The following is a 24,999-nucleotide window of genomic DNA, read 5'->3' as shown; positions in this document are numbered from 1 at the left end:
TTTATATATCAATAAACTTTCCATAAACATTGTAGACTTGCATGACTGGTGGTGACACAGTGGATAGAATGTTGACCTGGGACACTGAGGTCCCAGGTTCAAAACCCCTAGGTCACCGGCTTGAGTGCTGGCTCACCAGCTTGAGTGCGGGTTGCTGGCCTGAGCATGGGATCATAGACATGATCCCATGGTCACTGGCTTGAGCTCAAAGGTCACTGGCTTGGCTGGAGCCCCCAATCAAGGCACATATGATAAGCAATCAACAAACAACTAAAAGTGCTGCAACTATGAGTTGATACTTCTCATCTCTCTCCTTTCCCATCTGTCTGTATATCCCTCTCTTGCTTGCTAAAAAGAAAAACAGGCCGGACCTATGGTGGCCCAGTGGATAAAGCAGCGACCTGGAATGCTGAAGTCTCTGTTTCTAAACCCTAGGTTTGCCTGGTCAAGGCACATATGGGAGTCGGTGCTACCTGCTCCTCCCCTCTTCTCTCTCTCCTCTAAAATGAATAAAGTTTAAAAAAAACCAAAATAACAAAAATAAAAAAATAAACATTGTAGGCTTGTTTTACAGGTATGGCCCAACCACCATCATTTACATGTTTGAATACATGATATATGCATGTATGATGTTTAAAAACCAATGACAAATATGACAATGTGCACCAAACACAAAAGAACAACATTCTATTTCTTTTTCTTTTTATTTAGAGGCAGAGAGGCAGAAGAGACAGACTCCTGCATGCGCCCCAACCGGGATCCACCCAACAAGCCCACTAGAGGTAATGTTCTGCCCATCTGGAGCCACTGCTCCATTGCTCTGAATGGAGCTATTTCAGCACCTGATGTGAGGCCATGGAGCCATCCTTAGCGCCTGGGGTCAACCTGCTTGAATTGAGCCATGGCTATGGGAAAGGAAGAGAGAAAAAGAGAGAGGAAGGGGAGGGGTGGAGAGGCAGATGGTCACTTCTCCTATGTGCCCTGACTGGGAATCAAACCCAAGATTTCCACACGCCAGGCCGATGCTCTACTGCTGAACCAACTAGCCAGGGCCCAAGAACAACCTTCCAAATTAAATATTTTCTGAAATTGGAAAACAATTTAGTGCAAATAAAACATATCTTAACATTTGAATATCCTATCTCAACTCAAAATGAAGTTATTTACAAAATCAAATAACAAAGTAAGTACCTTCTTCATTTCTTTTTTTTTGTTGTTTGTTTTTGTTTTTGTTTTGTTTTTATAGGGACAGAGAGTCAGAGAGAGGGATAGACAGACAGGAATGAAGGGAGATGAGAAGCATCAATCATCAGTTTTTCGTTGCAACACCTTAGTTGTTCATTGATTGCTCTCTCATACGTGCCTTGACCCTGAGGCTTCAGCAGACCGAGTAACCTCTTGCTCGAGCCAGCGACCTGGGGCTCAAGCTGGTGAGCTTTTTGCTCAAGCCAGATGAGCCCGCGCTCAAGCTGGCTACCTCGGGGTCTCGAACCTGGGTCTTCCACATCCCAGTCCGACGCTCTGTCCACTGTGCCACCGCCTGGTCAGGCCCTTCTTCATTTCTAAATTCATTTGTTCATTCAACATTTACAGTATGCCTTAGAAATAGTGTATGTAATTTATTTAGGGTCATAAAGAGTTTGTAAGAACTACAGTTAGCATATGCAAAAGATATGGGTCCCCTGGAACAGTGCAGAATTGTTTCTTTCAAGGGGAAAAAACCTTTTAAAATTTATATTTGCATATATAAGAAAAAAATTAAACACATCAATAGCACAGAAGCACAGGATGATATTCAAACTGTGTATTGATACACAAACAGAATTTAGCAACTAACCATCACATGTATGCTCTCTTTAATAGTAAATGGTTTATCATGTATCTTGTCATAACTTCAATAATGTTTCTAGGTCCTGGCCGGTTGGCTCAGTGGTAGAGCGTCAGCCTGGCGTGTGGAAGTCCCGGGTTCGATTCCCGGCCAGGGCACATAGGAGAGGAGTCCATCTGCTTCTCCACCCCTCCCCCTCTCCTTCCTCTCTGTCTCTCTCTTCCCCTCCCGCAGCCGAGGCTCCATTGGAGCAAAAGATGGCCCGGGTGCTGGGAATGGCTCCTTGGCCTCTGCCCCAGGCGCTAGAGTGGCTCTGGTCGCGGCAGAGCGATGCCCCGGAGGGGCAGAGCATTGCCCCCTGGTGGACGAGCCGGGTGGATCCCGGTCGGGCGCATGCGGGAGTATGTCTGACTGCCTCCCCGTTTCTAGCTTCAGAAAAAAAAAAAATGTTTCTATAATAATTTTTCTAAACTTGTACACAGTTTAAGAGATATATGTATATATATATGTATATACACACACACATACATATCTTCATTGCTGAAAATCAGCACATTTGAGGTTTTTTTATTAAGTTGGAAAACACTGTTAAACAAATAAGTGATTACATTGCTAAGGTATCAGTAGGAATGAGCAAGGCAGCTGGAAGTGTTTTCAGTGAGAAGTGAGGAAGAGTTCCTTAAAAATAAGAAAGAGGGAACAAGAGCTGAAAAGACAGAATCAATACCCTGACGTGGAACATGTTGCAACTGCAGAATTGCTACTTCCAGTGACACTTGGAGACGCAAACTGAGGCCTCAATTTCCTCCTTGAACAACTAAGTCAAGTTTAGGACCCAGGAGCAGTCAGTATCCAAGAGCAAGCTTTACCCTCAAACTTATCATCTGCCAAATCAACCTGCGGCAGGACGCCCAGATTGTGACAGTACCCTGCCTTGATTCCAAGGGTGAAAGATTAGAAGGGAAGGGTAAGATTGGATCAGTTGGTAATTTTTTTCAATTCTTTGACCACTAAGCCCTAATAAATAGATCTCTTTTTTAAAACCTGTTGCTTAATTCAATTGGTCCACAGAGACAGGTTAGGGAGTATTAAAATAAGTTATTTCCTTGCTATCCTATCTCTACCTGAAATAAATGTATATACAGTATAATTCCAAATACAGGACAATATATAGTTAGAGGAGATACTTCAAAATGTTAACAGAGATTATGTCCAGATAGTAAAGTTTAGGAACCATTTTTTCTTTTCTCATTTTCGTATTTTCCAAATTTTCTACAATGAATATGAGTTATTTGTGCAATTGGGAATATATTAATAAAATTCACAATTTCATACAGAAATTAAGAAAATGGCCTTTGAGAGAATTGCCTATTCCCCATTTAATCCAAAGGGTATATCTTTGGTCCTATTGGTATTTCATCAATGCACTGTAGTTATATGTTCTTGATCAAATAAATTTAAGTAACACATGTATAGTATCTATCATGCAGCAGAAAATTAGCTATTATTTTAATTATTTGTTAATATCTATACTAGAGGCTGGAGATGAAATAATTAATAAAACCTAAAACTTGGCTTTGAGGAATTCACAGGCTACTAATGGAAGCAGATGTATTAATATATCCTATTACAATATAATGCAATACAATATATGCATTAAAGGGGTAAGAACAAAGCAAACCTACAGCATTTAACTTTTGAAACAGAATATTTTCCATTTTCAAGGACAGTCAATGTTAATACAAATGTGGATTCCCTGTATCCATGCTTATATTTTCAATTTTTACAATTTTCTGTACAACTAATTCTCTAACAACTCAAAGAGAAGGCAAATGCTCTCCATTTATAGATAAGGAAAACTCAGGCTTATTCCCAAGGCCTGGGTAGGTCCAGTGGCTGACTCAGGTGATAACGCTTTTATAGCAAGACATAATATAGTACCCGTTAAGAGTTTCAAGTTATAGCAATTCAAGTGCATATACTTTAAACACAAATAGCAATCAATGTTTCAATCTTAGAATGGTCATACATCTGGTTTATGTGAAATATCAGTTATGACAATTAGAGTCCAAATGTTAGTGATACACAGACTAGTGATTGCTGTTATCAGTGGCCAAGAAAAAAAATAAAAAGCAAGCAAGGAGGTGACTCCTTAAGTCTATTATTTTCCAAAAAACAGTACCTTGAATTACAAAATGGTTTTTTAAAATATATATATATATATCTCCTCTATCACTCTGAATTCAACTGTATTATTTGGTGTACACACTCTGCAAAAGTGTAGTAAACACTAACACACTGAAACTTTCTACAATGCTGTAGCCCAATGGTCACCAACCCCCGGGCCGCGGACTGGTAGCAGTCTGTGGGCCATTTGGTACCGGTCCGCAGAGAAAGAATAAATAACTTACATTATTTCCGTTTTATTTATATTTAAGTCTGAACGATGTTTTATTTTTTAAAAATGACCAGATTCCCTCTGTTACATCTGTCTAAGACTCACTCTTGACGCTTATCTCGGTCACGTGATACATTTATCCGTCCCACCCTAAAGGCCGGTCTGTGAAAATATTTTCTGACATTAAACCAGTCCATGGCCCAAAAAAGGTTGGGGACCACTGCTTTAGCCCATTATAGAAGTAAAACAGATTTTGAGATATTTAACAAGATTATTTCTACTAAAATAAAATTTAGAGCATCCATAATGACAGTTTAGATAGCTTTTTAGAGACTCTTGGTATGGTTTGGGTTTTTAGTAAATGCTTTTCTTTTTAAAACTCAGGAAACACAACTGTAGTGTGTACTGACTGTCTCAGGACTAGGCCATCACCACTGAAAAGTGCTTCTACAGTAACAACTGAAACACTAAAAGTTGGTTTGAGAGTTTAATGGTTGAAGGCATATTATTAGTACATTAGTCATATGTACGTCCTACTATGTTTAACTATCTACTAAAATACAGATAAACCAAATAAGAAATAACATGGCATATAGCAGGTGACAACTGAAAACCTTTGATGCTTTTCCTGAGTTGGAGACTAGCGTAACCACTGAAGTCACGTTTAGTACTATGTGTAACTGGTAAAATTAAACAGAAGAATGCTAATTATTTCTGTGATATTTAAACCCTTATTCCCAGCCAATTCTTGTTAGAAAAGGAGTTACAGTACAAAGTCACGTTTTAGGCTATAAATTTAGAAATTTAGCATTTCAAGTATTAGTCTGCAAATTCCAAGCAATTTTATCCTGGTTACTATTCAACTCTAAAGAATAATGTTGATTGAAATAATACAATTTCACATTTTATACATCATGCTTGAATGAAACAGACACTTATTCAATAATGAAGAGGCAAAGATCTGGCCTGCAGTCTGGGAAATTAGAGGGTAGATTATCCAGTTTCCTTTTAGCAGGACATATTTCCAAAAGAAACTATTTTTTTTCTTTAAACAATACTGTCCTGTCACAAACTAAATCATCTTTCTGTCTTTTGGAAATCCACGTGTCATTGCTGGGGTGCAGGGTGGGGCTTTAAAAAAAATAAACGGGTGCAAAGTTTGCAGACTTGGGAACCTGGACGTTTCAATTTCTGTCCCAGCCCAGTCTAAGTTCTAATTGCGACCTTGGAAAGTGTACCTGTCTCAGAGACTCGGTTTCCCTTTCTTATCAATTTTCATGCTAAGAGTGGGGGCAGTGGGGAGAAAGCGTGGGGCCGGGCCCCAGCGACTGCAGATACCTGGGCTGCAGCACGCTCCAGGTGCACGCTCCAGGTGCACGCAGTTCTTCAGCTCCGGAAAACTACGGCCCAGGATCTCCCCACAAGCTCAGTCACTGGCTCACTGCGAGCAGCCTGTCCCCGGTTCCCCAGCCGGGTACCCCCCACCCCGGACTCCCCGCCTGGAGCCTCGCTGCGCGGTCATTATTCCGTCCGCCGAGAAACTCTCCATCTACCCTTCATTTTCACCCTGGTCCTCCTTCTTCTGAGAATCCCTGGCACGGCTGCACTCAAGAAATCCTCACCTTGGCTTTGTCTGAAGACCCCTTCCTTTCTCACAGGAGACCTCCCTTCACATCTCCTTCACCTCCGGGGGAGCTCTCTATTCACACATCCCCATTCTTCCTCAGACTCTCACGTATTTTCACCCTCCAGCCTTCTGCGGAGCTCCAAAGGGCCTCCCCCAAAGCCTACCCCCCATCCCCGCCATCGGGTTCTGGGGACCCCTCTCACCTCCGCGGTGAGAGATGTGTTTACTGAGGAATCGCTGCTTCTTTCTTTGGTGCAGCAAGGTCGGGTACTTGAGCAACAAAAATGAGGTCACCAAATACCCTCCCAGGGTGGAGAGAAGGTAAAAAGCCGCAGTGGACGACATCTCAGCCACTGTGTGGGAAGTCTCCCACTCCGGGCCCTCTGAACTCTGCAGCGGCGGTCGCAACGACTGCGGCGGCGCCGGCTGCTCCAAGTCTACTCGCCCCCAGCCGGTGCCAGCGGAGCAGCGCACTTACCCGCGCCGGCCCACCACGCAGGCGCAGCCAGACCCCGGTGCCGGAGCAACAAAGGGGCTTCCGCACGCAGGCGCGCTGCGGCTGCTGGGTAGGAGCCCACAGAGGACCTGTAATGAGCTTTTGTCACCTATCTTTGTGGTCTAGCCCGCGGCGCTTCGAAAAGGCTCCAAACTGAGGCTAAAGCTTGAAAATGTGCCAGCGCCTTCGCCATCACTCGGGCAGAAACAGCAGTTCAAGGACAGCCTGCAGGAAGGCCTGACAGGATTAGAAAATCCACATCAAAAAGGGAAGACTCCAGCGTGTGACTTAGCCCTTGGAAATGCAAAGAACTCTTACAGATGGAGTTAAAGCCTGCTAAACCAAATAATAAACCCAACCATTTGTCTAGCTAGCTAAGGGAGAACTTTCCCTATTGTAACACATACCCATGAAAGGTACCAATATATCAATAAAATATCATATTTGAGGAATGGACGCTTCTCTCATTATATTATGAAAATACAATCACCGTGCTTTGTACATGATAGGCAGTCAGGAAATATTTGTTGATTTACAAGTCCATTTAAAATATGGAAACATTTTTAAAAAATACAGAAACGTTGAAAGGCTTAGGTTATTACTTAAAAGTCTTAGGAAGACCAGAAACTGAATTCCAGAAGCCTCAACTAGTACCTTCTTCACCCCCACACATTCCAAACTACTCCAAAAGTTTAAATGCAAACGAACCCAGGGCCAAGGGAGAGAATTTGGCAAGAGCAAGTCTTCCACAGAAGTAGAAAGCTGAAAAATGCTTTAAAAAGAGAGGAATGGGGAGAGGGAGAGAGAGGCAGAAACATTGATTTGTTGTTCTATTTATGATATTTATGCATCCATTGGTTGTCTTGTATGTGACCTGACCAGAAATCAAGCTCATAACCTTGGGGTATCAGGATCACACTCTAAACAGCTAAGCTACCAGGCCAGATAAAATGATTATTTAAAATCCTGTGGTTTGCCCTGGCCGGTTGGCTCAGTGGTAGAGCGTCGGCCTGGTGTGCAGGAGTCCCGGGTTCGATTCCCGGACAGGGCACACAGGAGAAGCGCCCATCTGCTTCTCTACCCCTCCCCCTCTCCTTCCTCTCTGTCTCTCTCTTCCCCTCCTGCAGCCAAGGCTCCACTGGAGCAAAGTTGGCCCGAGCACTGAGGATGGCTCTATGGCAGGGGTCCCCAAACTACGGCCCGCGGGCCACGGGCCCTTGAGGCCATTTATCCAGCCCCCGCCGCACTTCTGGAAGAAGCACCTCTTTCACTGGTGGTCATAGAGAGGAGCACATTGACCATCTCATTAGCCAGAAGCAAACCCATAGTTCCCATTGAAATACTGGTCAGTTTGTTGATTTAAATTTATTTGTTCTTTATTTTAAATATTGTATTTGTTCCCGTTTTATTTTTTTACTTTAAAATAAGATATGTGCAGTGTGCATAGGGATTTGTTCATAGTTTTTTTTATAGTCCGGCCCTCCAACGGTCTGAGGGACAGTGAACTGGCCCCCTGTGTAAAAAGTTTGGGGACCCCTGCTCTATGGCCTCTGCCTCAGGCGCTAGAATGGCTCTGGTTGCAACAGAGCATCACCCCCTAGTGGGCATGCCGGGTGGATCCCGGTTGGGTGCATGTGGGAGTCTGTCTGACTGCCTCCCCGTTTCCAACTTCAGAAAAATACGGAAAAAAAAATCCTGTGGTTCATACTTTGGTTTCTCTTCCGATTGCATAACTTTCGCCTTTTAAACATCTGTGACTCTGTTCTGCTTCTTAATCTGTAAAATGAAAAAAATTTTTTTTTACTAAATAAAAACCTCCAACTCTCATGTTCTAGCTTTTTAAAAGAGGAGTATATAAAATTTAGAAGATTGTTGAAATAAAGGCTTTCATTAGATCTTAAAAAGTAGCAGAAAACGGCCCTGGCCGGTTGGCTCAGCGGTAGAGCGTCAGCCTGGCGTGCGGGGGACCCGGGTCCGATTCCCGGCCAGGGCACATAGGAGAAGCGCCCATTTGCTTCTCCACCCCACCCCCTCCTTCCTCTCTGTCTCTCTCTTCCCCTCCCGCAGCCAAGGCTCCATTGGAGCAAAGATGGCCCCAGGCTCTGGGGATGGCTCCTTGGCCTCTGCCCCAGGCGCTAGAGTGGCTCTGGTTGTGGTAGAGCGACGCCCCGGAGGGGCAGAGCATCGCCCCCTGGTGGGCGTGCTGGGTGGATCCTGGTAGGGCACATGTGGGAGTCTGTCTGCCTCCCCGTTTCCAGCTTCAGAAAAATACAAAAAAAAAAAAAAAAAAAAAAAAAGGTAGCTGAAAAAGATTTTTACATCAGTTTATCATCAGTAGTCATCTATTTCTTTTTTTTTTTAATTTTTTATTTATTCATTTTAGAGAGGAGAGGGAGAGACAGAGAGAGAGAGAGGAGAGACAGAGAGAGATGAGGGGAGGAGCTGGAAGCATCAACTCCCACATGTGCCTTGACTAGGCAAGCCCAGGGTTTCGAACCGGCAACCTCAGCATTTCCAAGTGGACGCTTTATCCACTGTGCCACCACAGGTCAGGCTATTTCTTAATCTAACACCAAAATACCCAAAGAAATGATAAAGACTTTGTAGGAAAAAAAATAAGTATAAAAAATGTTAAATATAACTGTAGTTGTTCAGAACAAACCACTCCAAGATGTGCTACTCGGGTATGCAGATTATTTGGATGTGAAAATGATGAAGACCCCAGAAGGCTCAGAAAGAATCTACAGGCGATCTGTAGGACAATGTCATTTTATTTTTAATTTTTATTTATTTTTAGAGAGAGAGAGAGACAGGAAGGGAGAGAGATGAGAAGCATGAACTCATAGTTGCAGCACCTTAGTTGTTCATTGATTGCTTTCTCATATGTGCCTTGACCAGGGAACTCCAGCTGAGCCAGTGACCCCTTGCTTAAGCCAGCGACCTTTGGGCTCAAGTCAGTGACCATGGAATCACATCTCTGATTCCATGCCCAAGCTGGGGACCCTGTGCTCAAGACAGATGAACCCATGCTCAAGTCAGAGACCTTGGGTTTCAAACCTGGGACCTCAGTATTCCAGGCCGATGTTCTATTAATCTGAACTGGAAGTGGTAGATAGGGAGTGTTAAAGAGAAAAACCATAGGCCTAAATGGCACCACTCATGGTAAAAGCCTAAGATAAGAAACCTAGCTCTTTTTTAAAAATTTTTTTGAAAATTTTGGTTTTGTTTGGCTTTCTGCTTTGCTTTTTAATCAGCCTTTCACCAACAAGTGTGGCACGAGCCCCTTAGCATTCAAGAATAAAAACAAACACAGGACCACAATTTGAAAATTGACATTGATCAACAAGAGTACATGGGTTTTGCCTGGCCTGTGGTAGTGCAGTGGATAGAGTTCTCACCTAGAACGCTGAGGTCATGGGTTCGAAACCCTGAGTTTGTCCAGCCAAGGCACATGCAAGCAGGGAACAACTAAACTGAAGCAATTATTAATTGATACTTCTTGCTCCCCACCCCTCTCCTTTCTGTTAAGATCAATAAATAAAATCTTAAAAAAAAAAAAAGAGTACAGTACATAGGTTTCAAGTGAACATCTCGATATCATTTCAACTGTTGATTGTGTTGTGTGCCCATCACCCAAAGTCAAATCATTTTCCATCACCGTGTATTTGTCCCTCTTTATTCCTCCCCTACTCCCAAGAACCTAGATTTAGTGCCTAATCTAACTGCAGTTTCAGCCTCTCCCAGAGGCATAATCAGTATGGAATTTTCTGGTCAAGCACCCGTAAGGCAGGCAGTCGGTCACATGGGCTCCCATAGAAAGACGAGGTCATCTGTATGATAAAAAACTTTTCCCTTTCTCTTCCCCCGAGGAAAAGGTGCCCGGCTCCCCTCCGCGATACCCTCTGGCCCTTGCAGTATCAGTTCCCCACAGGAGCCAGGAGGGGGATACATTTGGGAGCTCCCCTGCCTTCCTCCCCGAGTTGGGGAAAGGAAGATGCGAGAAGGAGGCCCTGTTGAGTTTGGCTCCAGCGTGGGCTTCGCGGAGACAGCTATCACCGGAGGCCTTCGGTCCGGGGCACTTTGGGAAGGGGAAGCGCCCCTCTGTTCCCCTCTGGACCCCGCTGCCCGTGTGTGAAGCCCACCGGCGCCTGCCCGGCGGCTCCCTGGACGCCCCGCTCCCCAAACCAGCGTCCTCGTGCTCCCCCTAGCGGCCGCCCGCGGCCTCGCTCCTCCCGGCTCGGGAGCGGGGCAGCTCACGTGACCGCGCTCCGGCCGTTAGGGTTCCCCCAGTCACCTAGCGAAACGGCAAAAGCCAGAAGAAGGCAGCTAAAGGCGATCCAGAGTGGGGCCCCAGCTATTCGAATGGGTCCACTCACTTCCGCCAGCCGGGCTCCTCCGCTCGGTCTGCCCCCGCCCCTGCAACCCGGACGCCCCCTCCCCCAGGTGCCCCCTCCCCCCCCCCCCCCCCCCCCCCCCCCCCCCGCCACCCTGCCCTCGGCTCTTCGCCACCACCCACGTCTGGACCCACCGCTACTCTGCTCTGGGCACCGGGCAGCAGCTGGGGCACATGGGCTGCCGCCTGGGCTGAGGTGGTGTCAAGACGTGGCTGAGCTGACCCAGGGCGGGCAGCAGTAGCCGAGCAAGCCGCTGCCCTCCTCCCGTGCCCCAGCAGGTTGTGGCTGGCACACACCCACGCTTCTCTTCTCTTCATATAGCCGTGTGGTCTTAAAATTGTGTTGAGGGAATGGATCAGTTTGGGTTAGTCCGGGAGCCTTATCTGGTTAAAAAGCAAAGCGGAAAGCCAAACAAAGCCAAAACAAACGTCGTAATTCATCCGATTCAAAGTCATTTGGCAAAATTCAAAAGAAAAGTAGTAAGTCCTAGGAACACAGGTCTTACGAGTTTGATTCCTTTGCTTTACCTGAGAAACGCAGTTTCTTGTCACCTGTTGCAGGAGAAGTACAGTTGATCATGCAGACATAATTGCTGAAGATGAACTTTTGGACCAACTTCTAAATCACACAGTCATGTGATTTTCAACCTTTTTCATCTCATGGCACACACACAAACTAATTACTGAAATTCTGTGGCACACCAAAAATAATTGTTGAAAATCTGACAGAAAGTTAAGTATAATTTTGATTCAGTTACACAGGATGGCTACTGTGTTAGCTATTGTGTTGCCCCTGACTAAAGAGGTATTGCCTATCTTTAAAAATCTTCAGTCGATGGGATGCAGAGGACCCAGGTTTGAGACCCTGAGGTCACCAGCATGAGCGCAGGCTCATCTGGTTTGAGCAAAAGCCCACCAGTTTGAATCCAATGTCGCTGGCTCCAGCAAGGGGTTACTCGGTCTGCTGAAGGCCCACGGTCAAGGCACATATGAGAAAGCAATCAATGAACAACTAAGGTGTTGCAACGCGCAATGGGAAACTAATGACTGATGCTTCTCATCTCTCTCCGTTCCTGTCTGTCTTGTCCCTGTCTATCCCTCTCTCTGACTCACTCCCTGTCTCTGTAAAAAATAATAAATAAATAAATTTAAAAAAAATCTTCAGTCAAACCTGACCAGGTGGTGGTGCAGTGGAGAGAGCATCAGCCTGGGAGCTGAGGACACAGGTTTGAAGCCCGAGGTCACCAGCTTGAGCGTGTGGGATCACAGACATTATCCATGGTTGCTAGCTTGAAGCCCAAAGTCACTGGTTTGAGCAAGTGGTCACTGGCTCTGCTGCAGCCCCTGGGGTCAAGGTATATATGAGAAAGCAATCAGTGAACAACTAAAGTGCAGCAACTATGAGTTAATGCTTCTCATCTCTCTCCCTGTATCTGTTTCTGTCTGTCTGTCCCTCTCTCTCTCACTAGAAAAAGAAAAAATCTTCAGTTGAAAATTGCTAAATTAAAAATCGAACTTCCTTTTGACCTAGCTATACCACTTTTAGGAATATATCCCAAGAACACCATAGCACTGTTTGAAAAGAAAAAATGCATCCCATGTTTATGGCAGCATCGTTCACAATAGCGAAGATCTGGAAATAGCCCAAGTGTCCGTCAGTGGACAAGTGGATTAAAAAGCTTTGGTACAGGCCCTGGCCAGTTGGCTCAGTGGTAGAGCGTCGGCCTGGCGTGTGAAAGTCCCGGGTTCGATTCCCGGCCAGGGCACACAGGAGAAGCACCCATCTGCTTCTCCACCCCTCCCCCTCTCCTTACTCTCTGTCTCTCTCTTCCCCTCCCGCAGCCAAGACTCCATTGGAGCAAAGATGGCCCGGGTGCTGAGGATGGCACCATGGTCTCTGCCTCAGGCGCTAGAGTGGCTCTGGTCGCAACAGAGCGACGCCTCGGCTGGGCAGAGCATTGCCCCCTGGTGGGCATGCCAGGTGGATCCTGGTCAAGCACATGCGGGAGTCTGTCTGACTGCCTCCCCGTTTCCAGCTTCAGAAAAAAAAAAAAAAAAGCTTTGGTACATATATACTATGGAATACTACTCAGCCATAAGAAATGATGACATTGGATCATTTACAACACAACATGGATGGACCTTGATAACATTATACTGAGCAAAATAAGTAAATCAGAAAAAACTAAGAACTATATGATTCCATACATAGGTGGGACATAAAAATGAGACTCAGAGACATGGACAAGAGTGTGGGGGTTGCGGGGTGGGGGCAGGAGAGGGAGGCGGTTGGGGGAGGGGAGGGGCACAAAGAAGACCAGTTAGAAGGTGACGGAAGACAATTGGACTTTGGGTGATGGGAATGCAGCATAATCAAATGTCAAAATAACCTAGAGATGTTTTCTCTGAACATATGTACCCTGATTTATCAATGTCACCCCATTAAAATTAATTTTAAAAAATAAATGAGTGGGGAGGGGAAGAAAATTGCTGGTATAAGGGGATTTATTAGAAAGTAACTTTTTATTTCATTTTGAAGGGTAAAAGTCCTTCTTGGATCTGTAATGAATTTCTCCATGGTGACTCCTCTCCAATTTTCTCACAAAGTGTCTTTAAACCAGTGCTGAGAGACATTTTTTTTTTTTTTTTTGTATTTTTCTGAAGCTGGAAACGGGGAGAGACAGTCAGACAGACTCCCGCATGCGCCCGACCGGGATCCACCCGGCACGCCCACCAGGGGCTATGCTCTGCCCACCAGGGGGCGATGCTCTGCCCCTCCGGGGCGTCGCTCTGCCAAGACCAGAGCCACTCTAGCGCCTGGGGGAGAGGCCACAGAGCCATCCCCAGCGCCCCGGGCCATGTTTGTTCCAATGGAGCCTTGGCTGCGGGAGGGGAAGAGAGAGACAGAGAGGAAGGAGGGGGGGGGGGATGGAGAAGCAAATGGGCGCTTCTCCTATGTGCCCTGGCCGGGAATCGAACCCGGGTCCCCCGCACGCCAGGCCGACGCTCTACCGCTGAGCCAACTGGCCAGGGCGAGAGACATTTTTTTTTAAAGCATACAATTGCTGTTTTGTATTATATACATATTGCATCTTACTAAACTGGGAAAAAAGGATAATTTGTAGCAATAACCTACAAGATTTTTTTCTTTATACATTTGTTAATCTGGATTAACTAAATTAGAATCTAGTTTTTAGAGCACTTAAAAAGTAAGGCATATGAGGAAATAGGATCTTAAAAAAGTAAGGTGTGTCACTTGTTTTTTCAGGAGACTAGAGTAGAAGTGATTATAAATTTAAATGCTTGCTTTTTCTAAATGCTTAAATACTTATTGGAGTATGAGTACCAAACCAAGTGTAACCCCATTTAGAATGTTCTAATAGCAGATGAAAAAGGCAACTTCTGCCTGACTGTAAGAACATCTGCCTGTCTTGTAGGGGTGCAGGTGGAGGGAAGTTGGCTAGAGAATGAAGGAATGAATTGTGACAAGTGTTTAGGTATTTAAATTTTTAAATTTTTAAAAAATTTATTTTAGAGAGGAAGGGAGAGAAAGAAAAATGTTAATTTGTTGTATAGGGATAAGGCTCTAACCAACTAAGCTATGGGCTAGAAATAGTGTTTGTCTTGTATATAGAGGGGACTAAGCCAAAACTTTTCATTTCTTGCCAACTTGATTTTAGTACAACTTTTATAGTTATAGTTTTTACTTTAAGAAATCACATGTGGTCCTTTCTACCAAGAGCCCAGAATTGAAAGATCCATGGAGATTTGAAATATCCCAGGGCATTTTGGCAGGACTCTTCAGCTAACATTAACTTCTCTTTGAAGGCCTAGCAAATAATATTTAGAATTGATAGCTGTGTATATGCTGAGTTAAATTACAATTTGTAGGCCCTGGCTGGTTGGCTCAGTGGTAGAGTGTTGGCCTGGCGAGCAGGAGTCCCGGGTTCGATTCCTGGCCAGGGCACACAGGAGAAGCGCCCATCTGCTTCTCCACCCCTCCCCCTCTCCTTCCTCTCTGTCTCTCTCTTCCTCTCCCGCAGCCAAGGCTCCATTGGAGCAAAGTTGGCCCGGGGCGCTGAGGATGGCTCTATGGCCTCTGCCTCAGGCGCTGGAATGGCTCTGGTTGCAGCACAGCATCGCCCCCTGGTGGGCATGCTGGGTGGATCCTGGTTGGGCGCATGCGGGAGTCTGTCTGGCTGCCTCCCCATTTCCAACTTCAGAAAAATACCAAAAAAAAAAAAATTTTACAATTTGTGGTTGGGTTTCCTTTTTTAAAAGAAATATTCATATATTTATGTACTTACATGCTATTTTGTTTTTCTTAATGATACTCAGTGTACCTTGTGTATACTTGTTCTATGTTTATATGAAATTAAGGACAATATATCCTTATATTGTTCTCACATCCCTTGCATTTCCTAGCAAAGTGTCTTTCTTGTAGCAGTAGCAGATGCTCATCAAAGTTTGGTTGGATAAGTGATTGTTAGTAGGTGAGAACTTGTAATAAATGAAGAATTTGATGATTCTTCAGTGGGTGCCACAACTCTAAATATTTTGGATTTGGGAAACTAAACATTGGTCTAATTAGATGTTGAAAGGCAATTTGACCAGTGAATGTTTTCAGTAGCAGAGTTAGTGTGTTTTGAGCTGCTATTTCATACTGCCTGCCAGGCATTTTTCTTTCTTGCTTGGATGTTCAATTTCATAATGGTTTATTTTCCCAGCATGTAGGTTCTAACATCTAAACAGTGGTAGAATAAGCTGACAATCTTATTCCAACCTAATTTACCTTGTTTACCTTTTCAGTGGTCAAGGCAGCCCTCCATGCCAGTCAAAGCAGCCCCTCACCATAACCTAGCCACACCATGCCCATTCCTACTTTTGTTTGTGCCTTTGGCCATCTAAAATTCTCTTCTTTTGCTCTGCGTGTGGAAGTCCTATGGATTTCTGAAAAGCCAGCTCAAGTTCATCTTTCCTCATAAAGCCTCCCTGAGTACTCCAGCCCCACTAGTCCCAGTCCTTCTGTCAGATTTGTCACCCCTGGGGGGGGGGGAGCAATAAGTTTTAAGTTCCCCCAAACTTAAAAATATGATAAACAATTTTTTACAGAGATTTTAAGCAATTTGTTGAGGTCACACAGTGAGTTGGGGCCAGAAGTGGAACCAGGCAGAGCCTCTCTGCCAAAATCCGGGTCTCTGGTACATGTCCCAGTTCCGCCATAAAGAAGCACTCCCCCACCCCCACCCTTCTCCAAATACCACTGCAAGGGTAGGGAGCCTGAGGAAGGAGGGTCAAAGATACCACCCTGCAGTGACTGGCTGCTGGGGTGATTTCTCAGGAGGTACGCAGATTTGAGGTCTTCTCTCCCTCCTTTTTCCAGCTATGTCCTGGGCTATGGGGTGGTGTCCCTTGGACAGACCTGCAGAGCCCAGGCTCATGGGAAAGGGCGGTGTCACTACTCCTCCCTTTCAACAGTCTTGCACATGCTCTGGAACGGAGCTGTGCAGACAGACGTGAGGGTTAGAGGGCAAGGCCAGTTTACCTAGAGGAGATGTGCACCTCAGAGGGACAGACAGACACCTCACCATCACCAAGACAGAGAATGTGGAGAGAGGCCACGGAGCATGCAGCCAGGAGTCTGCCTAGGAAATGCAGGGGCTACGAGAGAAGGAGATCTGGCATCAGCTATCTATTCCAGAGAAGCTGTCTGGCAAGGGCTTCGGGCACCAGGAATGATCCCTACCGATTTCCTCTTCCTCCGCTACCCCCCCCCCCCCCCCATTTCCACAGCCAGTCAGGGTCTGATCTCCACTCTCCGGATGCTGTTCTCCACACTGGCCACAAGGGGGTGGGCTGCCCCTTGCAGAAACTGGATCGAAGACGGTGCAGGCCTGGAGTAAAAGACACTAAGTGGGACCCCATCCAGTTTTGGTAGACCGCCTACTACAGGGCCGGCGAGTCCATGCCTCACCTCCTTGAAGGTTTTCAAAAACCTTCATGTTTAGGTATTGTCCTACATTTACACACACCGACACTGGGGCTGGGGGAATTAAGTGGCTCCTCAGCAGAGTCAAATTCGAGTCTCTCTAGCCTCAGATTCTGAGCTCCTTGCACTGTAACCAGATGGGTTGGAAGGAAGACCCAGGAGCTTGCTGACTAGGATAGTGCCTCCTTCCTCTGGGCATCCCAGACTCAGTCCTGGCCCCTGGCAGGGATCAATGTTTATTGTAATTATATCAAGTACAAAGAAAGAAATCAGCTGCACAATCTTCAGGGGTCATCCATCCATTTTCCCCGCCCCTCTTTGGGCTAAAGGACAAACTGACCCCAAAAGAGGAAGCAAATTGACCATCATTACACAGCTGGTGGCACATATCTGTGCATACCCTCCTCTCCCCTCCCTGAAAAGTTCCTAATGTGCAAGGTGTGTCAACAGAATTTCAAGGATGTGAGAGTTTTAAAAAGTGTTCTGTTTTCAATTTCCCAAATTATCATAACTGGATTCTAAAGCTAAAAATTAAAAACAAACAACCCCCCCCACAAAAAAAACATAAAACTATAAGTGTACTTCTTTCTGAAATAAATATATATTGTTTCAGAAGCAGCCAACAAGGGAAACAGACCCCTGACCTTCATATCCATTATCTCGCCTGACTGCCGCGACCCCAGCTCCTGTGAGAAAGGCGACAGGCCCACAACCTCCCATTTCATGCCAGATGCATTTCTGAATGGTTCGCATTTTAGAATGGGAATAAGGCACACACACCTGCTGCCATAGGTGACCTAGCGCTCCCAGCAAGGTTTGGATCAGCACCCGGTAATCAGTTCATCCCTAGCAAAACCCGAATGTTCGCCCTAAATGGGATAAAGACCACAAATGTCTTCACATTGGTTCAAGTCAGATTTTGCTATCAATTTTGTTACCAAAAAACCATTGGCCTTCAGGAAGCGTTGGCATTTTAGAATTGCAGATAAGATTGTGAACCTGTATCCCTGGTTTCGTGGTTGAGGAAAGTGAGGTTCAGTGTGAGGGAGCTCATTCAAAGCTGGCTGACACTGCCGGACGCTAAGCCGAGTGGGTCCTCCTGGCGCCCCAGCTCGGAGCGGGCGCAGCCTCACGCCAGCCTCCCGGCTTCCTGCGTCAGACCTGCTGTGGACGCTCCTCTTGCTGCGGTCCGCGCAGGTCCCCGATGGCCGTACTCGCTGAGCCCCAGGGGCCGTGGGCACAGCCAGGAGCCCGCCGCACTGCAGGCCTTGAAGTGGTGGGCGGTCGGGAGGAGGCTGCCAGGGGGCTTGGCGGTGGCTCGCTCTTCAAGACTGCGCCGGCCTCACGCGCGCGTGTGCACACAGGCGGTGCCAGACTGCTGCGCTGGGTCGCAGCGCTGCGCAGCGAAGGACCTGACAGGGAGCCTGCCTGTCCCCGGGGCTCGGCGGGCACTGGCGCACTCACCAAGCAGTAGCTGTCACCAGCTGCCGGGACTGCGGGGGTGGTCTCGGGGTTGCCGATAGCAAATAGCTGGCAAACGTACTACACGAGAAGGTAGAAGGGGCATCGTTTGGGCTCGCGCTGCATGGGCCACCAGTGCTCGGTTCTGCGGCACAGCAACCGATAGCGTTCTTTAGGCCGGATAGGACGCGGCCCGCATCGCTGCGCTTGTACTGGAAGGCGTGCTCCTCTAGCTCGTACACGTCCCCCTCGACATCCACCGCCATCGCCATCACGGCTGCAGCCTTTATCTGTAGATCTCAAAGAGGAGAGGCGGGAGGGTCAGGGCACCTCACCAGCGGAACAGAAGATCTGGGTTTGGCTCCAAATGCTGTGCACATTGCATGCGTTCAGGCCTCAAGTTTTCCTATCTCTAAAACGGGAGACTTGGATAAAATAATCTCTTAGCTTCTCATTCTTACACCCAGTGATAGAGTTATGATAACACTTTAACTCTATGGTGTTGATTATAACATTTGTCTCGCTTTAATCCCTTGTGGGCGGGGGGAGACTGTGGGTAATACTGGTTAAACTTTACAGCCACTGAAGCCTCAGTTCAAAGAAACGGGGTGAATGTCTGAAATCAAGCTGACACCACAATTTGCCTAAAGCAGGGGTCCCCAAACTACGCCCGCGGGCCACATGCAGCCCCCTGAGGCCATTTATCCGCCCCCCGCCGCACTTCCGGAAGGGGCACCTCTTTTATTGGTGGTCATTGGCAGCATCGCTCACATACAGTACTACTTCCGGTGACGCGAGATGCACGCCTCACGGCTCCGGAAGCGCGTCATATCACTTGTTACAGCTAGCAGTGACAAATATGGAACCAGACATTGACCATCTCATTAGCCAAAAGCAGGCCCATAGTTCCCATTGAAATACTGGTCAGTTTGTTGATTTAAATTTACTTGTTCTTTATTTTAAATGTTGTATTTGTTCCCGTTTTGTTTTTTTACTTTAAAATAAGATATGTGCAGTGTGCATAGGGATTTGTTCATAGTTTTTTTTATAGTCCGGCCCTCCAACGGTCTGAGGGACAGTGAACTGGCCCCCTGTGTAAAAAGTTTGGGGAGCCCTGGAATAGGCTGTTCTTCCCACGTCACAGACAGGGAAACGGAGGCCCAGTCAACCTTTAGACCAGGGGTCCCCAAACTTTTTTTTTTTTTTTTTTAAAGAAACAATTTTAAATATTTTATTTATTGATTTTTAGAGAGAGGGGAGAGAGAAAGAGAGAGAGAGGGAGAGAAAGGGGAGGAGCAGGAAGCATCAACTCCCATATGTGCCTTGACCAGGCAAGCCCAGGGTTTCGAACCGGCAACCTCAGTGTTCCAGGTCGACGCCTTATCCCACTGCGCCACCACAGGTCAGGTCCCAAACTTTTTACACAGGGGGTCAGTTCACTGTCCCTCAGACCGTTGGAGGGCTGGACTATAAAAATAACTATGAACAAATCCTTATGCACACTGCACATATCTTATTTTAAAGTAAAAAAACAAAACGGGAACAAATACAACATTTAAAATAAAGAACAAGTAAATTTAAATCAACAAACTGACCAGTATTTCAATGGGAACTATGCTCCTCTCACTGACCACCAATGAAAGAGGTGCCCCTTCCGGAAGTGCGGTGGGGGCGGGATAAATGGCCTCAGGGGGCCGCATGTGGCCCGAGGGCCATAGTTTGAGGACCCCTGGGTTAGGCTCTGCCATCTCATTGGACTGGGCTTCAAGGGCTAGGCTGGAGAGACTGGGTAGCACGAGCTGGTAAGGGGAGCAAAGAGGGAGAGGGACACTCTGGAGGGCTGTCCCCAGCCCAAAGCAGCTGTGTCTGGGAGGGTTGACAGGGAGCCTGAATGAATTTGTCTGGTCCGGCAGAAGAAAAAAAATGAGGTAGGGACAGGTGCAGGGAGGGTCCCAAGTGAGCCTCTGGAAGTTAGAGTCCTGCTCTCGCCCTGCCCTCGCCCCTCCCACACCGAGTCTGTTATTCCAGATACTCCGCGTCCCAGCGACTCCTGGGCCGGGGCTCTTGTCTTGCCCAGGGCGTTCCTAGTCCGAGTGAGGCCACTTGCACCCTGGATCACCAACTACAAGCCCTTTCCAGCCGGACTGCAGGCATACCCGCTCCGGACCCACCTCTGCCCTCCCCAGACCCTTTCCCAGCGCAGCTCAGCAGGGTCTGAGCAGGGTGCCCATGCAGGGGCACCTACCGGAGCGCAGGGTTTCGGGCTGGGGGGCGGGGGGTGAAAGCACCTGGGTCTTGGCTCCTTTCCTGACCCAGGGGGAGCACAGAGGGAAGAATGCAGGGACTGGGGAGGATCTCTGGAGCGCGAGGGCAAACTCGTGGTCAGGGGTTGCCCTGTATCCAGTGTCCCGGATATGCAGTGTCCGCAGTGTCCTGGCGACGCGATCCACAATGCCTGTGTCGGGGCTGGGGCCCTGGGCCTGGGCCCCTCCTGCCCCGGACGTAAGGCTGCTCTTCTCCCTCTGTGGTGGTGGTGGTGGGGGTAGCATACCGTCCCGCAAGGCCTCCTCCTGGGCCCGCGCAGCTCCGCCCTCTCCCCCTCCCCCCACGCAGGTCAGCATCGCCCGCCGGGTCTTTGGCCGGGCTTTGGCACCTTGGGATGTCCACTCGCTAGCATGCCTCCCCTTGTCCAGACAGGCGTCGGGCGCTAATTCCTCTACCACCCAGTTCCCGCGCTGCGGGTTTCCTGCTCAACAATAAAGCGAGGAGGTACCAGCCGAGAGCATCAAGCAGAACTTCCCGGGCTGGGGCTGGGCTGCGGCTGTGAGAGACACATGCTGTCCCGGCTTCCTGTCTGCTCTGGGCCCAGCCAGCGCCCCAGGAGCAGGGCCGCCACTCTCTCCTCCTGCACCTCAATGGAAACCAAGCACACCTGACTGTCTTCCGGGAGGTGGAGGCAGCAAGACCAGGACGGCGGGATGGTGGGATAAAGAGCCTCCTCCCCAACTTGCAGCCAGATTTCCCTTCACTGCTTGGTCTCCACCTCTTCCTTGATCCTTGTCAGGGGCCCACTCTCCAATCTGTTTCTAGGGTCAGATCAGAGCAACCTCCTGGGGCTGAGCTCAAGGTCCTCACCTTATCGCGGCATGTTTTCTTTCTGTACACTGGGGACAGTAACACTTTGTAGGATTGCTGGGAAGATGAAACAGTATGTTGTAATCACATTATTTGTTTACAAGATTTTATTTACTGATTTTGAGAGAGAGAGAAAGGGGGAGAGGAGTGGGAAGCATCAACTCATCGTAGTTGCTTCCCATGTGTGCTTTGATCTGGCAAGCCCAGGGCTTTGGACTGACAACCTATCCACTGTGCCGCCACAGGTCAGGCTTATCATCACATTATTACTATAAGAACACACAATACACTAGTTATGACTACCACTACCTCTATAATGAGATGAGCCATCCTCCTATTTGCAGATGGATTGAGGTCTCCAAACCTATCCTCCTTGAGGCAGGAGGGGCAGGGGAGAAACAAGCATCCTCTGAGGCACTTTGCTGAGGATGAAGGTGCTGAGTCCAGAGGCAAGGCAGGTCACTTACCCCTGGGCCTCAGGTGGGCCTGCCTGCCTCCAGCCCTCACCAGGTTCCTCTTTCTTCCCGGAGACCACCACCTGAACCTAGAGTGAGGTGAGGCCCTTGAAAGCAGCTGGGCTCATGGGATGGGCAGAGGGTGTTCCTTTGTGAGCTAAAGAGACAGGAGACTGAAGACCTAAATGTCTTTTCCAGTCCCATTTTCCTACAACCTGATATCCCTAAAAGTTAGTGTTCTTTCTTCTGTCCTTACAGTGGGCAGTGGTGGGCTTCCCCCTACAGGGGCCCCTGGGCTTCTCCTGGAACTTTAGAGGAAGGTCTGCAGCCAAGTAAAAGCCACTGTGAGCCTTGAAACCGTGAGCCCTGAATCAGGGGCCCTGCTCAAACAGCTTGTCCTTCCCGAGCCCATTCTCTCTTAATCCAGTGGGAAATACAGGACTGAGGTTTCATGGGTTCCAGTGTCCGAAGCCTGTGCTTTGATATTTTAGGTACAGGAAAGTAATAGTTGTGGTAGAATATCCGGCATCAGCTTCAGTTGTTACATGAGTACATGTGAGTAAACCTCCCCAAAGCCCTGAAATCTGACTCCATGGGGGCCCTGCCTCCTCAGAGTGGCAAGGGTGGGGTACATACTGACCCTGTTACCGCCCCTCCAGGTGGGGTACGTACTGACCCTGTTACCGCCCTCTCCAGGTGGGGTACGTACTGACCCTGTTACCGCCCCCTCCAGGTGGGGTACGTACTGACCCTGTTACCGCCCCCTCCAGGTGGGGTACGTACTGACCCTGTTACCGCCCCCTCCAGGTGGGGTACGTACTGACCCTGTTACCGCCCCCTCCAGGTGGGGTACGTACTGACCCTGTTACCGCCCCCTCCAGGTGGGGTACGTACTGAACCTGTTACCACCCCTCTCCTCCATGCTCCCTGCTGGCACACAAGCCACAGGAGGTGGCTCTGACATCTGACATGGGAGCAAGGTGGAGCCTCTGGGAGCAAGTTCCTTATCCAATTAAGATGCAATTATGTCATTTTCAAGGGCTATGCCAGTAGCAGGCACCTCACAGGAGGCTCTAGCTACTGGTGGTTTAGTTCACCATGAAACCTGAGATCTAGAGCCATGGGCTGGTGTGGCAGTTGGGCAAGGAGCCCAAGCTCAGACAGCTAGGGTGGGAATCTTTAAGGATGAAAATGGTGAGTAAAGAGCTTGTTGTTGCCATGGAAACTATCTGGGTGGATGAGACACGATCCAACTGGTAACCTGTGTGGAGAAATTCACCCACCACCAGGCTTTGCTATGGGCAGCAAGCGGGCACCTCTAGAACCCACTGTTCCAAACATGTTTAGGCTCTGTCCACCTCTTAGGAACATCACATTCTGGCAATGTGCATGCCAGTCGACGTCAATATCTGAGGGACCTGGGGAGATGCTCCCAAACCAGAAAAGCCTTTGGCATGGCTCCTACCGCACTGAGTTAGCTGTGTCTGGCAGGAACATGGTACAGTGCCAAGCCATGGGACTGTAGCTGGGGCAAGAGCCACAGACTAGGGATAGGACAAGCTGGCATGATGACAATGACCATAGGCAGCAGGATGAAATGGCAGAAGCACTGGATTGGGTGTAGGTGACTTTTATTTTGATTCCATCTGTTATTACCAATTGGCTGAGTGACTCTTGGCAAGTCATTCTCCTCCAGAAGGTCAGGCTTGGTAATCCTTAAGACCCCTTCGAGCTCCACTTTTCCTGTGTTCTGGGATTCAGAACCTGACAGTTTGACTCTCATTAGCCCCACACCTCAGCCCACTGAACTCTCCCCCATGGTACAGGGTTCCCACATAGAGACTGGTCCAGACTGCTAAGCAGGGTCTGAGATAGGCAGGATGCTAGGGCAGTCCCCATCCCACAGGCCTTTGCTGCTCAGGATCATCCTGCCCCTGAGCTCAGGGGTGTCTGAGCACACAGAGGGCTGCCCCCCTCCACTCCTGGAAAGGCTTAATAAGCTGCCTGTTGCAATTACTCTTCCATTTCCAATAAGCACAATTTTATTTCAATTTATTTTAGAAGGGGGGAGGGATAGACAGGGACAGACAGGAAGGGGGAAGAGATGAGAAGCACTGACTCAGTTGCGCACCTTACTTGTTCACTGATTGCTTTCTCATATGTGCCTTGACCTGGGGGCTCCAGCCAAACCACTGACCCCTTGCTCAAGCCCGCAACCTTGGGCTTAAGCCAGCAACCATGGGGTCCCGTCTATATCCTATACTCAAGCCAGCAACCCCACGCTCAAGCTGGTGAGCCCACGCTAAAGCAGAATGAGCCCATGCTAAAGCCTGTGACCTCGAAGTTTCAAACCTGGGTCCTTCAGTGTCCTAGTCTGTCCCTCTATCCACTGCACTTCCATCTACCTGGTCAGGCTAGGTGCTATTTTAATTGGGCTTTTCCCTGAGACAACTACAAAGGAAAAAGTAATTCACACTGCGGGATTTTGGCTCTGGCACTGAGCACACATACTGTTTCAATTTTCTCTCCTCTCCTACTTTTCTTCCCTTCCCTCCTGGCCCTTTCACTTCTTCTCTGTTACCTCCATCCCTGTCCCCTTGGCCAGCTGCCTCCTCCTCCCCGTGTGGGGCAGCTGAGTGCGGGTGGTCTGTAGTGGGTGGGGAAGATGACCCCGAAATCCTGCTGGGGGTGAGGGATGGGAGAGAAGTGATTCACAGACTAGCTCCTGTGGACTCTTTCAGAAAACCTGAAAAATACTGGAAAGCCAGCAACTAAGAAAACAGATCTCAAGTTTCCACAGTAAGAAAGTGACCACTTGCCTGTCTTCATCCCACGCCACCTCCACAAGGCCCCATTGCATCGCTCTGGGACACGGCTTCCTTTCTTTGACACACTATTTTCACACATTTCAATCAGTATTTAAGTGCCTACCTTGTGCAGAAGGGCAGGGGATGCAGGAAGAGAGAGAGTAACGAGCCTGAGCTGCTCCTTCCGGGACACAGCCCTTTGCTCACACTATTTCCTCTGCTGAGACCTTCCTTCCTCCCAAGCTGCACCTGGTTAACTCTGACTCAGCTGAGACTCTACTCTAAAGCCTTCCCCAGTGTCTCAGGTGAATTAGATGCTACCTGGTACCTGTGGTGATGGAATTACTGCATTTTATTTTTGTGAGCTAGATGTGTGCAGTATCAAAGGGAGTGTGGCAGACTGTACTTGC

General features: G+C 48.0%; 1 protein-coding gene across 4 annotated transcripts in view; it reads right to left on the bottom strand.

The window, feature by feature from the left end:
* GDPD1 (glycerophosphodiester phosphodiesterase domain containing 1) overlaps window positions 1-6,582 on the bottom strand; it is a 56,894-nt gene extending 50,312 nt beyond the window's left edge. For 2 of the 4 annotated variants that reach the window (XM_066262709.1, XM_066262711.1), the window contains exon 1: window positions 6,057-6,320. In XM_066262709.1, the coding sequence (XP_066118806.1) occupies window positions 6,057-6,198 (142 nt within the window). In that variant the 5' untranslated portion in view covers window positions 6,199-6,320. The other 2 variants (XM_066262712.1, XM_066262710.1) reach the window with 2 other exon arrangements.
* Between the last annotated feature and the right edge of the window lie 18,417 nt (window positions 6,583-24,999).

Source organism: Saccopteryx bilineata, chromosome 2 (genome assembly GCF_036850765.1).
Source record: "Saccopteryx bilineata isolate mSacBil1 chromosome 2, mSacBil1_pri_phased_curated, whole genome shotgun sequence".
Classification (NCBI taxonomy): Eukaryota; Metazoa; Chordata; class Mammalia; order Chiroptera; family Emballonuridae; genus Saccopteryx; species Saccopteryx bilineata.
Note: the sequence above shows the minus strand (reverse complement) of the source record. Positions and strands in the feature narration are given on the sequence as shown.